Source organism: Anguilla anguilla, chromosome 5 (genome assembly GCF_013347855.1).
Source record: "Anguilla anguilla isolate fAngAng1 chromosome 5, fAngAng1.pri, whole genome shotgun sequence".
NCBI lineage: Eukaryota > Metazoa > Chordata > Actinopteri > Anguilliformes > Anguillidae > Anguilla > Anguilla anguilla.
In genome coordinates, this window is record NC_049205.1 from 47998164 (window position 1) to 48019463 (window position 21300).

The window sequence follows — 21300 nt, forward strand, 5'->3', positions numbered from 1 at the left end:
TTATTTCGCTGTTATTGTTGTTAATGCTTGAAAAGGCTGGCCTGGAATAACCAGATCCAAACGCTGAAAAACATTTCTGTAGATGATGTATTCTGTTATTTTTGCTTTCTTTGAGGGAAATAGTGTTTTGCCGATCTGACGTTCAAAAACGCTAGGATTTTGCTAGAGCTTGAAAAACCTCAATAACCTCAACATTTCAGGACTGCATCAATGCTCCAGCTGAAAAAAAAGGCTGTGCTGCTTTTGGAGGCATTCAGCAGATCCCCAGAACTTTAGAGTGCCCTCTTTTCTCCAGCAAGTCGCTCTTCCCCCTTACACTTTGCCATTTCTCGTTGCTTGCCAAAATGAGTTGCCCCACTTAACAGTGTACTTGAAGCAGCTTTCATTAGTGGAGCTCTGGGGAGTGAATGAATTCAATTCAGAATTTAGAAGGCTGCTGCAGCACTGACATATCTACAACAAAATGTGTTCCTGTCTGATTGGCGGGGAACTATATTGGTTGCTTTGCATAATGTGCAATTTTTCTTCATCGACACGAAATATTGCATAGGAAGCCTATGCATCTCACAAAGCCTAAACAAATGTAGTGCATTACAGAAAATACATCAAAAGATAATAATTATGAATTATGAATAAAGCCTTAAGAAATATCATGAAAACGAGCCTCCAGTAAGATTCAGAGGCAGCCTATTTTGAGAGTCACACGGGAGAAAGCACGAGCAGCTGGAGCCTTTGCCCATGCAGCGACTAGACATCACACAGAGAGCCATCAGAACAGCGCGCTTTTATTAATCTATTCCAGTTACACCAGGGTTTACATCATGAGATTGCATCCTGAATTATTTACAAAGTTCTACAGTGTGCCACGGCTCACAGTTCAAAAAAACAAGGCTACCGGACCAACTGTCCCCGATCGTCAAGTAAGCATGTTTCGAATTCAAACGCTTGTCTGCTCATTTTTATCGGTGTTGCCATCCAAGGACAGCTGTTCCAGTCGTGTGCTCCTTGCTGTTTGTAAAAAATGAGGGTTGATGTGGCCAGAATGTTCATGGATGCAGGCAGTTTGCATTCAGTGCCTTCAAGGCCCCTCGGGAGACTAGAGGTACATTACATTATGGTCAGCAGAGTGGTCTTGTTTGTTTTCCTCAGTGTTGGTTGGAGCAGTCAATACTGTTGACAGAGCCAAACAACATTCCCTCCCCAGTGAGTGGTACTAGTTGACGATAAAGAAGAAATTCAAGTATTTATAAATGGACAGGATTTACCCTTACAAGATGAAACCTTTCTTTGACAAAACAGAAATGCACTTTAAACTTCTTTGCCTATTTGGCCTAATAATTATGCGGCACGAATCAAAGGACAGCAGCATTAATCAACACTATGAAAATACTATTTAATGCTTTTTTTGTCTTTCATAATTCAGCATTTCTGCTTTTCATACATTCAATATTGCTGCATGTGTGTGGATGGATTTTATTTTTACCTTTTTATACACTGTTGTTTTGAACTATGTTATGCTATTTTTAAGACTACAGTGTTATGTTACCTATTAGGAAAATACATTGCACAAACCCATTGAAAATATTATGATTCACAGGGGAACATCCTGGTCCGTTTCACCCTCACATTCTATCTGCAAATGTATTAAAAAATAACTCAAATTCATAAATGTATATTATCATACTAAAATTTTAAAAGGCCATAAACTTCTTTTATAAAATAACAAAAAATAAACCCTTTTGATCTTTCTATTCTGTTAACAATCAACTTGTGGTAAATTTATAGAAAACAGAAAATATTTCCTATAATTCCTAATAATAATATAATAAAATACATTAAATAATTCAGAAGATAAATATATACACAACCCCGCATTGTCACATTTAATTTGTTAATCAAAACAAAATAATCAATGCATAATAAAGCAAATTAAGCCCTATATATACAAAACAACATCACAGCTTCTCCCAACCCAGAATGAACATAATAAATTTATTCCTATGTACCACAATAATTTTGAGATATCCATCTGTGGCACCTTACAACCTTAGGTAGAACGGGAACATCGTAACGCTTCATGACTTCATAGTGCAAATGGGGACAACGATAACAAGGATCACTGTACAGGCAGCTGCTGCAATGAGTGCTCCGATCTTGCACGCCTTGGCCCTCCTGAACTCCGCCTCCTTGCGCTTCAGCAGCGAATCGTAGCCCGGCGTGTAGATGTCCTCCATCCAGTACTCCAGGTTGTTGGGGTTCAATGACTCCTGTGTCTGGAGGAAAATGGGAGAGCCGTGAAAAGGAGGGAAAAGGAGCGGAATTTCTCCAGAATGAAACCGGCTATGTAGCGAAGCGTGGCGTACTGTGGGGAAAATGAGACTGACCCCTCGGCTAGCAATTCAAAACCCATCATCTCTCAGGACACTTCTGTGAGATTAGCGTGGCAACAATGTTGGTTTGAAAGGAAAACTTGACAATGCCTGGCAGTGTGGACAGCAATTTCCTTATTGAGAAATTGAATTTATAATCAATTATAAACACTGACAGAGAAAGAAGCATAATTTACTGAGCTTAGTTTTACCGAATGGAGGTAAACTAAGGCGAACTATAGCGACCACTCAGATGTCACGTTCTTATTTTACCGTGTAATATGCTTTCATATAGTCCGTAAAATGCTCAAAAAATCAATTTATTCGTTTTGATAAGGATAAGGATTTTTTTTGTTTAGAGAGTTTTGATAAGGATAAGGACGTTGAAAGCTAGAGGTTCTTTCACATAATAATATTTCTTCCATATCTTTTTCTTCTCTTTCTTCATCTTATTCTTGTCCTTCTTATTTCTCTCTGCCTGCAGAACCACTATTATTAATTATCCCTATCGGTCAATACGTATTGACCAAAGATTGATAACAATCAACAATCTGTAGATTACTCACAGCAGCCAACTGCAGGACATTCAGTACAAAAAGTAGGTATGGCCAGAATTGCTGGGAAATTAGTTGCTTGGTAGTTTGTGTACATCTGGCTGCAAGGAAAGCTATCTTCAGTGTTTGCAGTGTCTTTTTTATTATTAAAACAAATTGGTTATCCACAACCCTTCCTCATGACCTGAAAATGTGCAGGGAAATGAAATTGCAAAGAACTGTAAAGGAGAATGTATTAAGCCTGTTACCTATTTCTGAAGGCAAAGTAGTTGACATGATTACAGCCAAAGGCCAGACTCTATAATCTTCAAGCACCGTTTAAATAATCTGGCCATTTCAATATATTGTCTGGCTTCGCTCACTCAGTGTACCCTAGGAGCAATGGTGGGTTCCAGTTTTACTGGAATTAATGGCGCTGGTTTGGCAGTGATGCTCACATACACACTAGTGGAATTAAGACAAATCTTTCTCATCCTCTTGGATGATTGTAATAGTTTTGAGTTTTTCGTTTGAACCAGAAGGTAAATTCTGTTGCCTTTTACCAAGAACTGCCAGAATTGATCATAAGTAAATTAGAAACCTGAAGCGGACCACGGCTGTTCCTGGAAAGCTGAGTTCGACTCCTGTCACTTCCTCAGCCCTTAACAAGGAAGTAGGGAAGTGGAAGAGCAAACAGTATCACACTTTATCAATAATTTCATACTAATTGTCTTAACCATGCAGTTTAAAGATTCCTGTTGCCTGGCTTCAAGAAAAGGTATTACTGCTTTGCAGGTTAATTACACGCTGAGGATTGCATTATAAACAACCACAGATATTAAATGGGAATTAAATAGGAAGTCCACCAAAGCATGACATTACATAATGCTGCACTTTCCTGGATATTGGAAGCCATGTAATCAAACACACCTCAAGAACAGTTTTCAGAATTGGGGTTTTATTAAAATGATGGATTAGATTCATGATTGTTTCTGGACATGTGACTGGACCCTGGGCACATGTGACCATGGACCCAACTATTTTTCATTTAAAGCAACAAAACTTCTGTGAAGTTGATAGCATCCACATCTTATTAAATATTGAGCAAGTCCCCTCACCACAACACATGAGAGATGGTTTCTGTTGTCTTATCCACAACAATACCTGGTCCACACGAACAAAATGAGAGAAATAATCACTCACCCTGTACCCAGAAAGCGAATGAGTTTCCTTTGGTAGACGCCATTGACATTAAGAGAACCAAAATAGTAGACTTGTCGTCATAAAAATCTTGCCTTATTTGTTAATCAAATGCCATCCTCAACCTCATAAGCATCTGACCTTGGATGTACAGATAAAATTTGATCGGGACTGTTTCAGATATTATAATGAGCTGACCCAGGTCATAAGTGCTGCAGTGTTTCGCTTTCCCACCCCCGAGCATCGAAACCGCATAATGATAATTGTCAATGCACGGTCGATCAACTCCCATGAGAGCGAAACACTGTTCTTCATGGTAGGCGCAAAGCCAGTCAAGGTGATTCAAAATCCCAAACAGCGGCCGAACCTGCTGAGGTGGGAGGGCGGACGCCGCGCGCTCACCTGCAGGTCCAGTGCGGCGAGCTTGCTCTTGTCCCCTGAGTTACGCTTGTACTCCTCGATGGTCCAGGAGGGCTGGCCCCGTTTGCCCTCGGACAGTTCCGTCAGCCTCATGTCTGTGTAGAGCGGGCTGCCCTTCATGTGGGCCTTGACGGCCGGGGAGAACGGGTGCGGGCTGAACACCTGCTCAATCAGGTAGGAGTCCTTTGGGGGCTTTGAAGGACGGTGGGCCTGAGGGATTTCATACTGCCGGTCTGTCTGTGGGTGAAAAGAGCTCATCTCAAACACAGGTAAAAAGAGAACTGGTTACTGGGCAAACTTGTGCATGCATGCCACACACACACACACACACACACAAAGCTCTGCTCCAGTAGTTATAGTGGTAAATGGGATTGTTCTTGTGTTCTTGCAGTCTTGCAAAACTGTTAGAGGACCGTTGTGCATTCTCATCAAATGCTGCACCTCAGCTGATTTGTATTTGTACAGAAAACCTGGAGACCTGACACTGTAAATATGTCCACTGGCAAATAATGAGACCAAGTGGCCATTTAGTTGCTTTGTGGTTGTCCTTCACAACAGCTAATTAAAACAGTGCTGTTTTTTTAGAAGCATGCAGAGCATAATATGTTATAATTGCAGAGATAACTGAACATTTTGTGAGCAAAATAAAAATGAGGTCTCAAGCACATTAGTCAGACTTAAGAAATAACTGCAAGGCTGAAGGATTGAAAAGCCCTTACTAAGCTTTGTGTGCTAACGTCTGTGAGACAATGATTAATTATTCTCTGAAACACCGTCACCGTGTGTGAAAATTAAGGGCTGACAGAGAATGCTGCTATACCCACTTAATGATTACAGATTAATTTTTACAGGACAGGATACATTATTTCTCAACATTCGGATGTCATTGCCAGCACCATCAAACTGCCTGATAAATACCATCTGACAGTCTCAAAAGCTCCTTACCACCCAAAGCAGATTTTATTTATTTATTTATTTATTTATTTATTCTTTATCTAACCAGGAAGGTCCCGATGAGATACAATAACTTTTCGAGAAATTAATCTTCACTAATCTTTTACAGAGCCGACTTCTTCAAAGTCATCCTTCCGTTCGTACAATAATGAGGGCTCCTGGGCCCTGAGTTCAATGGCTCCCAGCTGTTATCTAGAGCTTGTAAAAGGCTGGTGTTGGCTCCAGAGATTGCACAGCTGATCCACAAACTGTCTGGCATTTCCGGGGCTCACTGAAATCCCATTTGTACCTCCGGCTTACACCAGGTCTGAACCGAACCCTCAGCCATTACCAGCTCAGGGGACAGTGTTCCCTCTCTCCCTCTCTCCTGGAGCAGGTCCATATTCACCAGATATACAGGCAATGCATAACAAATAGAACATTTCTGAAGCATTATTTTTCCATTTTCCCCTGTTATGCTTCATTGATGGTGAATGCGTCTGCCAGCTACAACCATTTTTTGGACTTCATTTTGCAAATCCGCTGACTTGCATAATTATCTGAGTTTGTGCGGAAGATCTGTAGCTTAAAAAAAAAACAGACTGCAGCACATTCTGTTGATCTGTTGGCAAAAAAAGTACTTTTTTCTTTGAGAGAATAACAGAACTGGACAGAATTGTATTCTCCAACATTCATTTTTCATTCCCTCATAAACTGAAAATGTGATTAAATGAACTACGTTTGATGCTTTAGGGGTGAAGGATGGGGGTATATTTTTGGACTCATTTAAATATCTAACAATAAATTATCCTTTCAAAACACATTCCACCATGGATTCCAACTTCAATATTTGGAGACAAATGAACTGATATATTAATCAGAAGCACAGCCATCTGATAAACATGGCTTATTGAATAACTTGCTGGTCATTTTAACATGTGATGATTTTGGTTTATGTGTGATTCTTTGGCTCGCCAGTCTATTCTCACCCTCACCAGCTCCCTAAAAGGGATGCCCGTTTATCACCTATTAGTTTCTTGATGTGGTCAACATCTGTGAAGTCACAATTGCATGAGACAGGCAGCTTGTTCTGCAACATGGGAGTGTTTACAGACAAGAGAGAACCTGACAGGTGAGGTGACACCTTTCGGGTGTCATTGCTCAGCCTGCAAGGCCACAGCATCACAGCCTGCCTCGCTTTCAGTCAGTGGCTGGTCGCTCCCGGGGGGCAGGGCCTGTGAAGCACCTCTGACAACTGGGTCCAAAGGAGCAGGTCCTGTGAGGACTCCCAGACAGCTGGATTAGTCAGCAATTCAGAGGCCTGCCGCATCACTGATCTCTCATACTGTACTTACTTCTCGCTATTCAATGCTATTGTCCACGTATTTTAAACAAAATGAATCTATTTAACACATTCAACATATTCTTGCTAGAGGGTATGACTGTTGCTGTTTAAATGTTGATACATAATGCTGTAAATCATACCAAACTATCAACACTCCAGTAATTAAACCATGGTCACACATATTTGTTTTCCACATTTATCATGTTATTTATTTGTTTAATTTAGGAGTTCTTCCATTCTTGACAATGATTCAATTAAGAAAAAATGGCCTTTGAATAATTCATTGTGCAAACTATTTCTCAACATTCCAATGAAGATATGATATCAAAGCTCAACATATTAATAAATGAAAGTTATTAATGTTAATGTGTAAGTGAAACACTATTATTTGGGCCATAATCATCTCCTTTGCTTAGGCTCTAGCCTGTATTAGCTCACTCTCACTCTAATACATACTACAAGAACAAAAAGTTCAAATCCATTATGCTATACTGGGGACCAACCCTAGTGACGCCACTGATGGGAAATATATTGTATTATTTACGATTATAGGTAAGAAGGATATATAAATGTTTCCACATCCCCGACCTGTTGTCTTTACCTCTTTTGGCGGGGGTTCAAGTCCTAATTATGGGGGTCAGACCCCCCTAATTCTGCCCGTAATTCGAACCCTGGCTTATATCTGTGTTCAGAAAGGGAGGACTCCTGAACAATTGGAATGGTGGTGTGTGGGGATTGTAGCCAGCAGAATTAAAAAAACACCTGCAATAATATTCACATCAGCTATGGGTACTGTAAGAGAGAAAATGTGGGAACACCAATGAATTACAACAGAATGTCCACTCAGCCACAAGATTAAAACTCATTATTCTGTTCAGACCAATATTAATAAAAGCCAGTCTGGTGAAATAGCCCGCTCTATATTGTTTTTTTTTTTTTTTTTGATTTCTCATTTCTCATCTCAAGTTTAGATTTAACTCCTGCCCCACAGGAGCATAAAATTGCAATTAAAGGCTTGAGAAGCCTTACACTTTTCAAATAGTACTGAAAGGTGTGGTATGAACAGCCGGGTGAATATTAGGTCTCAGAATAACTTAGGGTACAACTGGGGAGCAGCAGGAGGAGCTGACATCCACTTGGGCAGAATGCCAGCAAGGAAAGGAGATAACAAGTAGAGTGACAGAGAAGGGCCTAGAGGCTAGGAGAACTGTTACCTAAGATGATATTTCATTTACTTGTGCAAATTGATCTTATTGACAATGGCCAATGTGGATGTCATGATAGCAAGGTAGGGCTTTTCTGTGGAAGCTGGACTGATATCCAGCTCGATGGATAAAGGCCTTGTTCTTGACCTGAGCTCACACAGCTCTGTTCTGCCTACCAGGAGGAACAGACAAGGACCAAGCAAGTGAGATGCCTCTGATACAGGGCAAGAGGTGAGGGAGTCAGAGGTATGATGAAGGCTGCATTGTCACAGCTCAGGTGAAAGGCCATTTCAATTAGCAATGGCTCCTTTTGAAATCTTTGGAAAAGGTCCATATAAAATGAACTGACAACACAACCGTTGACAGAAGAAACTGACATTTCAATATGTTTCCATCCCAGGGTGCAACATGTTGAAAGACCTGAACTCATACTCAGGAAATGGGATTATAACACTGTTTGGTTTAAAGGGGAACAGGGGACATTCTACTGATTTAGTGAATACTTCCTGGCACCATTAAACACAGCTTAAAGGATTTATGTTTTTGTAACCCCACGTATTTGTCACTTGATGAGTATAATATTCCTCAATATGGAGTTACAGATCTCTTGAATTTTCCAGTAAGGTGAGTTATCTCAGAATCATTACCATTTTGTGAGCCAGTTTCAAACAGAAAGCATTTCTGCTGTTTTGAGTTCATCTCTGCAAGTTAGTTTCAATATTCTGAACTGGGGCGTGGATTTGGTTTGAACTGATTTCCTCTGCCGACATGTACATCAGCAGAAACAGCTTCAGATTCTGTTTCTCAGGCAGTCGCCTTCCTGCAAGGCTCCAACTGTGCATCCAATGGCAATTAGCAAGGGACTGGATAAGATAATTAGTCATCTTTGCAGGATCTGTCTGCCCAGATCACGTCTGCAGCATCTCATGAAAGACTACACACAAGATAATAACATGTCATTATTGTGTGGTTGTTGTATCTGTCTGAGCCTGTGTACAGTAGCACAAGACAGCATTTGATTAATAAACCTGACTTGGCATAAATTAGCAATATAACAGCATCAGCCAGAACACAAACTGATGTCTGGAGTTCTAATTATTTCACTGGGGAATGGAGAAATGCAGAATTCTGTGACATAATAAATGTCCTACTAAGACAATCCATTTGAGTTACAGTTTAATGGACCTCCACACAGGACCAATTGAGAAAGCAATATGCAGTAACAGCCAGCATGCCTGTGTCATTACCTCCTTGGATTTCCTGTGTCTATCCTTGCTGTCATGTTCTTTTTCCTTCCCTTCTTCCCCAGGGTGTTTGGAATAAGTGACAGCCCTCCAGTCCCTGGGAGAGTTGGAAATGCTGGCGATTTTCGACTCCGTAGCGCTGTTCTCTTCAGTCAGGGATCGAGAGGACCGCCTGGTGAACAAACTCTTTTTCAGGGCTTTGACCCGCAGGCTCTCGCTGTTGCTTCCGCTGGCGTCTGAGCAGCACCACTCCGGGCTGTTATCCACTTTGGCAGGGTGCCCAGTGGTGTGGCACTGGAAGACGCGGGGTGAGATGCTGCTGTCCGACCGAGCCTCCTCCGCCTCCACCGCCTCACTCTGTCTGCCATTGGCCTCTGGTTCCTGGATCTTCTCATCAAGCTTGTTCAGCTTGGAGAGGACCTGGGAGATTTCAACACGCACCCCAGAGAGGGACTCGAGCTTCTTTTCAATCTCCCCAATCCGGAGGACTAGCTTACACATGCTGCTCTTGAGTTCATCGTCTGTGTTCTCTAAGGAGTGAAACAGTCTATCCAGTCGGTTGCTGGATTTGCCCAGTTTGATTGTGTTGTGCTCTGGTGAGCTGTCTCCATCAGACTTTGTCACATGAGAGAGAGACCCATTGCTGTTGTAGCAGGAGGACTGAATGACAGTGGAATCGCACACGCTCATGTCATCCAAGAAGCGAAAGATATCACTAATGTCATCACTGACAATCTCAGAGTCCTCATCTGAATGCTTAAAGTTGTGCCTCTCACCATATTTACTGTGACCGTTATAATCTTTTACCTTTTTCGGATCAGATTTGTCAGTTTGCGTCCCCACACTGAATGAGGTGTCTATGCTTCCAACATGGAAAGACGAGCAGTTAACACTTTTTTCTTTGAACCTTTTGATGCCTTCTCGCTTATCCATGACTGGTCCACCTACCATAGAGCCTGTATCTTTTGTTTTGGGCACATTTGTTTTAATGGCAAACGCTGGAGAGGAGATAGATGGCTTCTCTTTGGCACACTGATAATGTGGCTCACTGTCCATGTTGCTGACATTGTGACGGTGATTGTCTTTGGTCTGCTTTCCATTTAGGAAGGACCTCTCAAACTCAGGCCCCTCTTCAGTGTTTAAGCTCAAGCTCTTGACGGGCCAGGCTGACTGCCTGCCCTGCCTACCTGAAGTTCTTTTGGTGTTCACACACTCCGTTACTGTCGTCGGGCCAAAATACGTGGATGCTTGGAGGTCATCCAGGCTTTCGTGCTTTGCCCGTCTTTTTTCCTGAATGGGCGAGTTGATTGGCTCAAAGTATGGGTTGCTGTATGGCAGCTCAAAACTGTGGTTGAAGAAGGTTGCGGGCTTGTGTGTCTCCTTACGGGAGTATCCTCCGCTCACTTTAACACTGGGTTTGGAGTCTGTGGTGATCACATGGGGAGCAAAAGCTACCAGGTTGTGAAAATCCTCTTTGAAAATATTTCTCTTCTGCACACAGGAGTGCACAGTAAACGGTTCAGAATTAGAGATGAACGTCTCTTTTATCCCGGAATTTATATGCAAAGAGTCCTGATCCGTGGTCGACTCGCTGTCTATATCCATGGGAAAGTAGGTGCTCTGCATTTCGCAGGGAGTAGGGCTGCCACTGGAGTACTGCGGGAGATGCTGGAGCTTGTCAAGTGAGGCTGCCCTGCATTTGATCTCCTTGTTGATTCCCAGGAGGAAATTAGGGTCAGAGGTTGGAATGAACTGCTGACAGCTGTTGCAGTCAGATTTAGGGCAGGGAGCAGCATGTGATGTGGGATGGCCTCTTGTGTCCAAGAAATCATAGGGCCTATCACAGTCGGGATACTTATACACGTCAGTGTCAGATCGACAGGACTCAAAAGATTGATTCTTATGAAATTTTGGTCTGTATCCCATTGGGAGCTTTTCTTTGGCTATCCCCCCATTCATCTGGATTAGATTGAACATGGTCACTATATCCGCAGCCACCATAAGTTTTTTTGACTGCTGGTCCTCCATAGAACACCTCATCTTGTCTTTGAACAAGGTGGCAGGAAAGCTGGGGTCCAGGCAGGCAGTGTAGAAGAGCAGACTCCGTAGTTTGGCGAGGTGGACCAAATCAAATCTTGCACACAGAGACCTGCACAGGTCTTGGTAGGAAACACTACTGTACTTTGTGTCCAGTTCTTCCAAAATCCTCACAAGAAAGAGGGAGTATTCAGGCATAGGATCCATTGCTGGTCTTAATTCTGATTCTTTTTTTATAAACAGAAAGCAGCCACCCTGCAGAAAAAAGAGGTTGGATTAGTGCATGGTTGCTCAGGATATGCTGCTACCATTCTCAAACGACAACAGCCATGTACCCCCGTACTATTTCTACTACTGTTACTCAAACTCTAGTACCATTGCTCACCCCAAAGAGTAAGAAAAAAACAAAATGATTGAAAAGTATTTTTTTACATATTGCTACTTGAAATCAGAAGGCTAGACTTCATATCTCTAACTATCTCTGATTGAAACGTGTTTTAGTTTGTGCTTGCGCTGTTAAACATACCAAACGTTAGGTAACGAGCACGCGTATCAGGTTCAAAATGAAGACACCTACAGCACATTTTAAATATGTCATTTTCTGAGGGGAATGTAGAAAATGACTTATTTTCTACATCCCCCCCCCCCCCCCCCCCCAAACACACACACACACATTTTCAGCTTTCTCACGTTGCGTTTATAATAATGTAAATAGTAAAACGCATTATATGTAGCCTACTACCAGAGATACTTTTCTACACAAATCAAATTCACATTTTGTGGTGCCAATTTAAAAACAGTAGTAGTTTCCTACCCAAAGGCTTTATATGCGCTTATGCAACTCAAATACCACAATGGAGGAAAATACAAGCATAACAACATACCTTATGCACTGTCCCATTTCCCGACGCCCGTCTTACGGCTGAAAACTAGTAGTCTTCAAACTGAAAAAAACGGGAAGGCAAAGTTAACGTGCACCTTATTACATTGCTGCAAGGTGCATGTACATTCTCTGTAAATAACATTCCACGATTTTAGTATGCAGTCCGTTTCATCGGCGTCGCCTCTAGAACTCTTCATGCCCACTTTATTTTTTCCCCATTGATTTTTTCTGCCGACTCCGGTGTCCGCGAGTTTGGAAAACGGGAGCTGTCCGCTGTCTGAGTTGACTGTGGTGCTGAAAAGGACGAAAGCGGCTTTGTTTCTACCGAGAATGACGTAATTATACCTTCACACCAACTACAGGAGATGTATGGAAGTGCTAGGTATCGTAATCATTTTTACATCACTTTACCATCTAATCTTTCATATTGCTAAAATTAATATGTCGACGTTTGATTTTTTATCATATTAAATATTTGCAATATAGCTGCATTTATATAGCTATATTCCAATTCAACACGAAATGCAATAGCGATTCAGTGAAACAGGCGCCTTGAACACGAGCACCCAATGTACTGTAGCCTACTGTGTGAAATGTATCGTGGAGAATTATTTACTCGTCAGTGTAAATTATGTGTATGTGAATAATGTTCGTTTGCTCTGACAGATAGGGCTTTGGGAGAAATGCATTAGTAGACTATGCAGCAATGATCACCATCATGCTAAACAAAGGATAATCATTACATGGGACCGCAAAAGGCTTATTGTGAAATATTTTTATTTTTAATTTTATTCATGCTTTGTAAAGCAGTTTGAAGCTGAAGAAAATTCAGCAAAATCCTCACCTCGAATTTTATTTCATAACTAATTTGTTGTTGTTCAAATGTATCTTTATCCTAATTCCTAGAATGGCTAAATACTGTGATAAATATCACAGTTTTATTTCATTTTAATTTCCATTATCAGTTCTGGTATAGCCTGTCACTGACTGTATCTACTGTAGCTGTCGCTCTTTGCTGTAGAACTGATTCGTCACTGTAAAATCCGTTCGATTGTCTGCCCGTGGAGCACATACGAAAGCATTTTTTCGGAGTCGCTATAAAATGGAACGGTTTTTGGATTTTGCTAATTTACTCAGAAAATATTTAACATAGCACTATGAAATTTAACTTCAAACTGCTTTGACATGTCAGTAGTCATTCCACGTTTTAATTACGTGTCTAACTTGAGTCGAATTTAAACCAAAGTACATGCTGTCAGATGTTACTTTGATACTACTTCGGTAGAGGGGCGGAATCATTGTGACAGTAAATGAAAACGCCCTAAAATGTCCGCATGGAGGTTTTTTCTGCACATAATTATTTTAATTAAGAGGACACATTCCCAATGGTAGCGTGAGACTAGCCACATCCTGAGATTATGAAGCATGGGGCTTTATTTATGAAAAAATATTGTGCGCAAACATTGACGCAAAAGCAACTTCGTAACTTACCGTGAAGTGAGTTGTGGCAACGTCCAAATCGACGAAGCTGCTTTTGTTTGTTTCCTAACACCCAAGTAAGCTTTTACAAGGCAAATAGTCGACCATACGGACCAAACTGGAGTGTGCTTATTATAAATGCCTGCGAGCAGGTGGCTGTTTCTTTTCCATTTATCACTTTGAGCATCCATAAGATGAAGCTATGTCAACGAAGCAAGCAAATTAGCTGAACATGTTTATGATTAAGCACTGAACTAAAAAGTCAAACACGTTGAGTACTATTAAACAGATATTATACGCAATTAAAATGGCTAAGGTCTCCCCAAAAGGACACTGCATGTAGATGGTTTTCAACACGAGTTGAAAACCATCGAGTGTCCATAATCTCCTAATCTGAGGGCAAAATACACTTGCATCCTCTTCCAGGCAGTTCATCACAGCTCCAGTTGTTTCAAACTTCTTAATTATAGCCAGAATAGTGAAGATGGGTACTTTCAGTTGTTAAACTATATTTATAGCCATTGTCTTATTTATGAAGGTCAAAAACCCTTTGTCTGTTTCATCAGTTTGTTCTCTGACCTTCCACATGTTGATGGATAGCTTGGCATTAGTCACATCATCTTTATAACCCAGTTAAACAAAAAGTTTTCCTCATCTTTACCTAGTGTGTCAACAATTCTGGAGAGCATTGTGTGTGTGTGTGTGTCTGTGCTTTGTGTGTGTCATTATACAAGGCAGGAGTCCAGTTTGTGAGTGGAGCTTTGGAGCCCACTTCATTTTATTACCCTTTTAAACATCTCAACAAGTCACTGTTAATAAACCAGAACAAAGCGGAAAAATTGCAAACAGAACGTTTAGTTCCTAAACACTCACACAAATAGTCTTTTTGCTTGGCACAAATCAGGGTTTCTGCGCATCATGTTTAATTCTCTGCACATAAGTGTGAACAAACACGAAGCATGTGGTGTAAAGTTGTTTGCTGTTTGCTGTTGACTATGTCAGCCTTCATTGCACGGTAATTCCAATGCTTATTCATTTCACCCTACAGCCTTGGTTTTCAATAGAGGGTCCATGGTCTCTTGCGGGTTTTTGAAGGTACTGTAGGGGGGTACCAGGCCAGACTTAACCCATTTAAGCCCGCAGGCAACTAAAGTTCCTGAAGTCTCTACCACTCTTTTTCCATCTGTGAATATTTTTTGGATGACCGTAGTTGTTTAAAGCTCTTCCTAAGGTTGTCTACGTGCATGGCATCTATAGTCATCCTAAAAATATTCACAGATGGAAAAAGAGTGGTAGTGACTTCAGCAACTTTAGTTTCCCACAGGTTTAAATGTGTTAAGATGACTGGGAAAGTATAAAAACAAAACCTTTTAAAAAAACCCTCTTTTACTTATGATGGGGGTCCCCTAGCCTTTGAGCCTGGGTGGGGGTCCCTGGATCAAAAAAGGTTGAAAACCTGCAATATAGTAAGAGAGTCAAATATTGTTTGTCTTGTTGCTGAAAATGAATAGTTTTCTGAACAGGAAAAATCTTCTGTCATTTGAGCCAGTAGTTCCACACGGAATCTCCTTCTCATTTGCATACAAAGTGGAATTAACAGCCATTTTCACCAACCTCTTCTGGCAGGGCTCTTTATTACAGCTGACTCTTCTAATAGCTATTCTTTATGTCAGCGTAACCTTTCATATCTGAACTGTACGTATGTGAACTTAGCCACTCTAAGCGCATAAAGAGGAACAGTGGGCGGCAGTGTAGCATAGTAGGTAAGGAACTGGGCTTGTAACCGAAAGGTCATAGGTTCGATTTCTGAGTAGGACACTGCTGTTGTACCCTTGAGCAAGGTACTTAACCTGCATTGCTTAAGTATATACCCAGCTGTATAAATGGATGTAAATGTAAATGCTATGTAAAAAGTTGTGTAAGTCGCTCTGGATAAGAGCGTCTGCTAAATGCCTGTAATGTAATGTAATGGAAGATACAACAATATTTGGTTGTAGTGTGAATGAAGGAAAGGTGGCATCAAACTATCAACCAATGCAACACAAAGACCAAATGGTTATCGATGACTGTGGGCAGGTTATTTTAGTCGGAACCCGAACTCCTTCAAATATACTATATCTTGTCACAGCATGTGTGACTTTGTTCCGATCTCCCGCAAGCTTTCATTTTGAAACATTATTCATTAATATTTTAGTGAATACATTTATAAAAGAAATGGGGAAATAACAATCGAAATCAGTAAATCTGAACACAAAGGAAGTGTCACACTCATGACAATCTCAGTCTCTGCAGCCAAATTAGGCTCCAGAGGCTCAGTAAGCAGTAACAGTAAGACCCATCAATTGGTAGTCACTACTGTACTGTACACATAAAAAAATGTGACATCCTTTTAAGAAACACAGAAAAATTCAGATATCTTCCCAAAGGAATAAGTCTAATCACTGTCAACTGTAGCTATAGTACCATTACTGCAGAACTTGTGGTAGTTGTTGGCTTTGCAGTGTTTTCAGACAGGCTATTGCAAATGTTTTTTGAAGGAACAATAAAAATTCAGCAATGGCCTGTAATCAGTGTGGTTTCTATGGTGTATCTATATACTTATGCCAGAAAAATCTATCAGCCTGCGAAATAATCAACCAAGTATGAGTCTCACAATATGTTTCAGCTTTAGCAACACAATGGTAAGACATTAGAAACAGCAAAGTGCGGTTTGTGGGTTATTGTGTGTTTTTATTTTTATGCTAAATAGTTTTGGTCAAAATGATATACAGTACATTATGAAAGCTCCTGTTGTCCGCTGCTACAAGAGCACTCCACCTGAAATGGACATAATGGGCCTGCCCGGAGATGCAGTAAATCCTGGCCACTGTTCTCCATTTTCCAGCTGACTACACAAGATTTAATTGAAGCTTAAGTTGGAGGAAATCGGATAATTTGGGGGAAGAGTCAATCAAACTTCCTAACGGCATGCAAATGAAGCATTGCACTCTACAGGAAAATGCAGCTAATTATGGTGACCCTGGAAATATAGGAGTGTGAGGAGCCAGCACTTCTCACTTTGCACAAACTCAGAGATAGAGAGTTTGCTCACTTAATTGCTCTAGGGTTTGTATATTGTTAATGTGGGAGCAAAAGGGTTTTTACCTCGCATATTTAATGCGGTGAGTTTGTGTAAAGGTAGAAACCATGGGTTTTCGAGAAGGGGTCCATGGACCATTGGAGGTCCGCGATCGCACCGTAGAGGATCTGCAGTTGCACACTTGAATGCCGCACCCCCCCCCCCCCCCCCCCCCCCCCCCCATGATCTTTATAAAACCTTTTTTTTAAATGCAATCTTTAAGTTATGATGGGGGTCACTGGAATACCTTTGAGCCTTGGTGGATGTCACTGAAAACCTATTAAAAACCCTTGATCTACAGTATCGAGACTGAGGAAATAGGCAGTGCCCTACAAGGAAATTAAAATCACAATGGAATAATAATAATAAGGAAGAGGAATGTATGTCAAGGCAATTTAGAGCCTTTTGTAAGGAAGTAACACATCTGTAAATGGCCAGCAGAACTGCTTGTTGGAACGCTTTTTTTTTTCTTTCCCTTCTGCAGCTTGAAAATGTGTGAAAATGTGTCAAACTGTTTTCAGTGTAGGCAGTTACCATACAGTCTACTGGATGTTTATGCTGAACTATATGTAGACACATCTGTTTTTTATAATAACAGATTAATGCTACAACTAATACTACAAGTATATGCAAAATGAGTGAAAAATCTTACCTTCTGAGATAGAGACATTACCAAAATATAACTATTTTCTTCTGCCAGTTGTAACAATTGCAGGCAATTCCTAATTATTTATCTGTATAGTTACAGTAGTAGCTGCACTGTGTAAAATGTGCACCTTAAACAATGAGAAATGTCGCATTAAGCCACAAGGTACCTTTCTGAATGACATAGAAGCTACATACCTAGATGCGTGTTCAGTATGGATGGCTAATTTGAAAATATTATGTTGGCCTAAATCATCCTTACTGTTGCAATGAAAAACTTTAAAGGATTCCATTATGGAGTTTTAAAAAATATATATTTTAGTTTTAATGTATGTTTAATGGATATTTTAGATACTTTAAATACATTAGATATTGTAAATATTTTAGATACCTACAAAAGTTTATGCTGGCTTCATAATGGCTGATGCATGGGCTTCTGGGAGTCTGCGGTTTAAAGCACTGCAGCCAATGTTTCCAGAGGCTATATATGTGAACACATTCATTTTACAGTGTTTATTTTCCATTATAAATATAAATATCTGTTTTGATATAGTACCAGTACTTCTGTCTGAAAGTTCCAACCATAAATAAGATTATAAGGTAATATGCAAGTAATATATACAACCCCTGCTGGTTTGGAGCTATTTCAAATGTTGTTTTGTGTGTGTGTGTGTGTGTTTATTTGTTTAGGTTTTTTTTTTGTTGCTGCTTAAAACCACAAATTCCAGAAAGTGGAAGATGGCCTAGAAGGCTAGTCTGACAATGCAAACCTATTGTACTCTGTCAACATTCCTTTTCTGATCCTCTGTGCTGACTATTCCAGCATTAAGAGTCAGTTTCTGTGTTTGTTCTTCTCTAGGCTCACAAGGACACCCACATGAGGTGATAGCACCAAAGGACAAATCACAATAGCTGAAGTTTATAACTGTCATCATAACAAATTTGATAACAATAAACATTGAATATGACCAGCAATTGTGGGTAAAAAAGCAGGCATTTATGTCATCCCATAATATTTAATGCAGCATGGATTAAAATGGCAAGGAGAATGCATGGAAAGTGCATTACAGCTTGGTTGCGGTTGTTTCTAGTGTCACTTGAACTGTGTTTTTCTGATATTGACCAACCACAAGATGGGCCTGCCGGAAGAACTCAGGATTTTGGAAGGCATCTCAGTTCGAGAGCCAGATGCTGTACCCCAGATGTACATTCACTTCCACACATTTGAGCATGGAGAGTGTCACTGATCATCAGTGACACCATGAGAAGCCTGCTGCTTCCCTCTGTAATGAGATTTTTGTATATGAGTAAACCAAGCGCTCTCACAAACTGTGGATTCATAGCGTCTCAATGGACCTGAACTGGCATAACAACTCTCCCCAAGACAGTCATCAGGCTGATTGTAATTAAAATACACTGCCACATTAGGTCCATGTAAATTCACATTTCCGTTCATCGTCTGGTATGGTAGAACATCAGGTTGCTCCCTAGCATGTATTGCTTTTTATGAGCATGTATGAAGCATTACAGTATGGTATCTGCATGGTTCACCATCATAAATGTGAATCATGTTTGAGGGTAATGATACTTTAAATTACATTCCAACAATTGATCTGTGCATCCCCCTTTTGTGCATGAGAAATGCATTCATGCAATCAGTGGCATATAACAATTCATTTTGAGGCATGCATAACATTTTGGGCAAAATTGTTGTTTTACTTTGAGAAAAGTGAATATTTGAATGAAATGTCAGTTGTATTTCTGTTTAAATGGTCTGTTTATTGTCACAATCCAGGACCCACCCATCTGCAGGGTTGTTATTGCCAGCATGTCTTCTCCTGATGTGGGAGATACAAACTGATGGCCGTTCTTATCACAGTAACTTTGACTGAATGTAGTGCCAGAACAGACACACTGTGTCTGACCTTCAGCTCTCATGTTTAAAAATGACATACTTTACATGAAAATGGAATTTAATTATTTAATTATTTTTTATTTTAAATATGGAAAAAGTATACATCTCATGGCTTAATGAGCACTTTAAGTATTTGTAGGGTATCTTTACCATCTATAATTCTGTTATTATTTGTTTTCTTATTATATATAAATTTAAACAATCCCATAAATTATTTTCAAGTTAGTGATTGCATACGTAAGATATAAGCTGATAAATGGCAGCCAGAAAAAAGTATACTGCACCTTTTCAAAATATGCCAGTTTATTCAAGATCAGGAAGGGGAGAAAAAATCATTTTCAACATTATCAGATGCAGAACAAATTAAAACATTTCTGCTTTTGTGCCTCTATAGAATGGGATTTGATGAGATCTTGTTAAGTTGGCTCCAGAGCGGTACAGCACACAGGAGACCAATTTGAGTGTCCCATCCAATCACTACTGTTTTGCAATGAGCTCTGACACTAGTTTAATAATAGTTTTCAAGTCGTTTTAAGTTAGCTAAGTCTGCACATCATTGAGACAAAGACAATAACACTTTTTGAACGGAAACTTTCCTTTTGTCCTACAAAAAACAGTTTCTATTGGCAAAACAATAATGTCACCATGTAAATTGTCCGGCCACAATTGAAAACATTTTCAGATACCTCTTGAGAATAACTGCAGGCGATGAATTGTGGTTTTTTGGAGAGTTGTGGTTCAACTGACAACAGCTCTACCCTTAAGCAAGAAGTTGAATTAGCTTAGTTCAGGTACAAGCTACATAACACAAATGCCTTTCCTTGCCTGTAATAATACAGATGGGGAATACAAATCAATCAGTGTTTTTTGAAAACGTCGCTGACGTTGTCCTACCCTGTTAATTAAACAGTGTCTTTTGCCTTGAGCAAAGTGTGCTTCGGTGTTCTTTATTTTGGGTTAAGCGTCTGCATGAGGAGTTTTTTTCTCAAATATGTACCAATATTTTGGTAAATTCATGGCACTATAATGGGCAAATCTTCCATTTCATTTGAATTATAGGCACCGCAGTAACAGGGCACTCTATTCTCTCTCCGGGTGCTGCCATGGCATGTGCTTCTCCTTCCACAGTCTTCACACAGATGACCTGTTTGAAGATAATGCCCACAAATCTCCACAGACATCTCTCAGGGGTAATTGGCAGCATGGCTAAAAAGATGAATGGAGTAGTTCTCATTGGAACATTCAAGATTCTGCAAGGATGGTACAGCACTCCAAGATGAAATGATTTGAGTAATGAACACAAACATAATGTTATGTTGAGCCAAGTTGTATACTCCAAATCTACATTCGTATTGAGCACATTAGCTTACATGTAAGTACATTATTTTCTCTTGATGTATTGTTTTTCAGACAATAACATGAATAGTGTCATTGTGCTTTACAATCTGGAAACATTTTTACATGTCCTTCTTCATGTTCTTATCCCTTTGCTTCAAGTTATGAATAGCTCACGAATAAGGTAATGCAATTAGCTCTGTACGTGTGGTTGGGGTTTTAAATTAGTATGTGCTATTCTTTACGGCAATATTTAATAAAAATGTACAGTACTATATATGTATATGGGTTTGTATGCATCCTTATTAAAATATCCTTTTTATGTGTCCACGTGTCCAAATATTGACAGCAACATTGAGTACTACAAACAGGCACACTTTCAGTTGTGCAATTTCCAAAGGTATTCAGCACACTGTTACATATGAAATATATAATATTCCATTAATTTTGCATTTTAGTACTTATTGCTTTGCAATTCAACACAAACTGCTTCTTACCACTGCTGAGTCTTGTTCCCAATCACAAATCCTCTCTGAATACTGCCAGTCAATGCTCCCCTTACTGTACATTGGAGAAGACGACTTAGCAGACCCTCATCCTAAAGGCAGCGTTCTGACGTCATCATGCTGTGCAGGGCAA

General features: G+C 40.1%; 1 protein-coding gene across 1 annotated transcript; it reads right to left on the reverse strand.

The window, feature by feature from the left end:
* Nucleotides 1-767: 767 nt before the first annotated feature.
* Nucleotides 768-12757, reverse strand: minar1 (membrane integral NOTCH2 associated receptor 1). The gene is made up of 4 exons (XM_035416813.1): nt 12171-12757; nt 9253-11541; nt 4505-4759; nt 768-2273 (listed from the first exon to the last, which is right to left on the reverse strand). The coding sequence occupies exons 2-4, from the start codon at nt 11491-11493 to the stop codon at nt 2076-2078; spliced, it is 2694 nt and encodes an 897-aa protein (XP_035272704.1). The 5' UTR covers nt 11494-11541; nt 12171-12757; the 3' UTR covers nt 768-2075.
* Nucleotides 12758-21300: the final 8543 nt, after the last annotated feature.

Coding starts and splice junctions, on each gene's coding strand:
- minar1 (XM_035416813.1), bottom strand. CDS start 11,493: ATGGATCCTATGCCTGAATACTCCCTCTTTCTTGTGAGGATTTTGGAA. Junction 4,760..9,252: donor GACACAGGAAATCCAAGGAG/GTAATGACACAG, acceptor TTTCACCCACAG/ACAGACCGGCAGTATGAAAT. Junction 2,274..4,504: donor TCGCCGCACTGGACCTGCAG/GTGAGCGCGCGG, acceptor ATTTTCCTCCAG/ACACAGGAGTCATTGAACCC.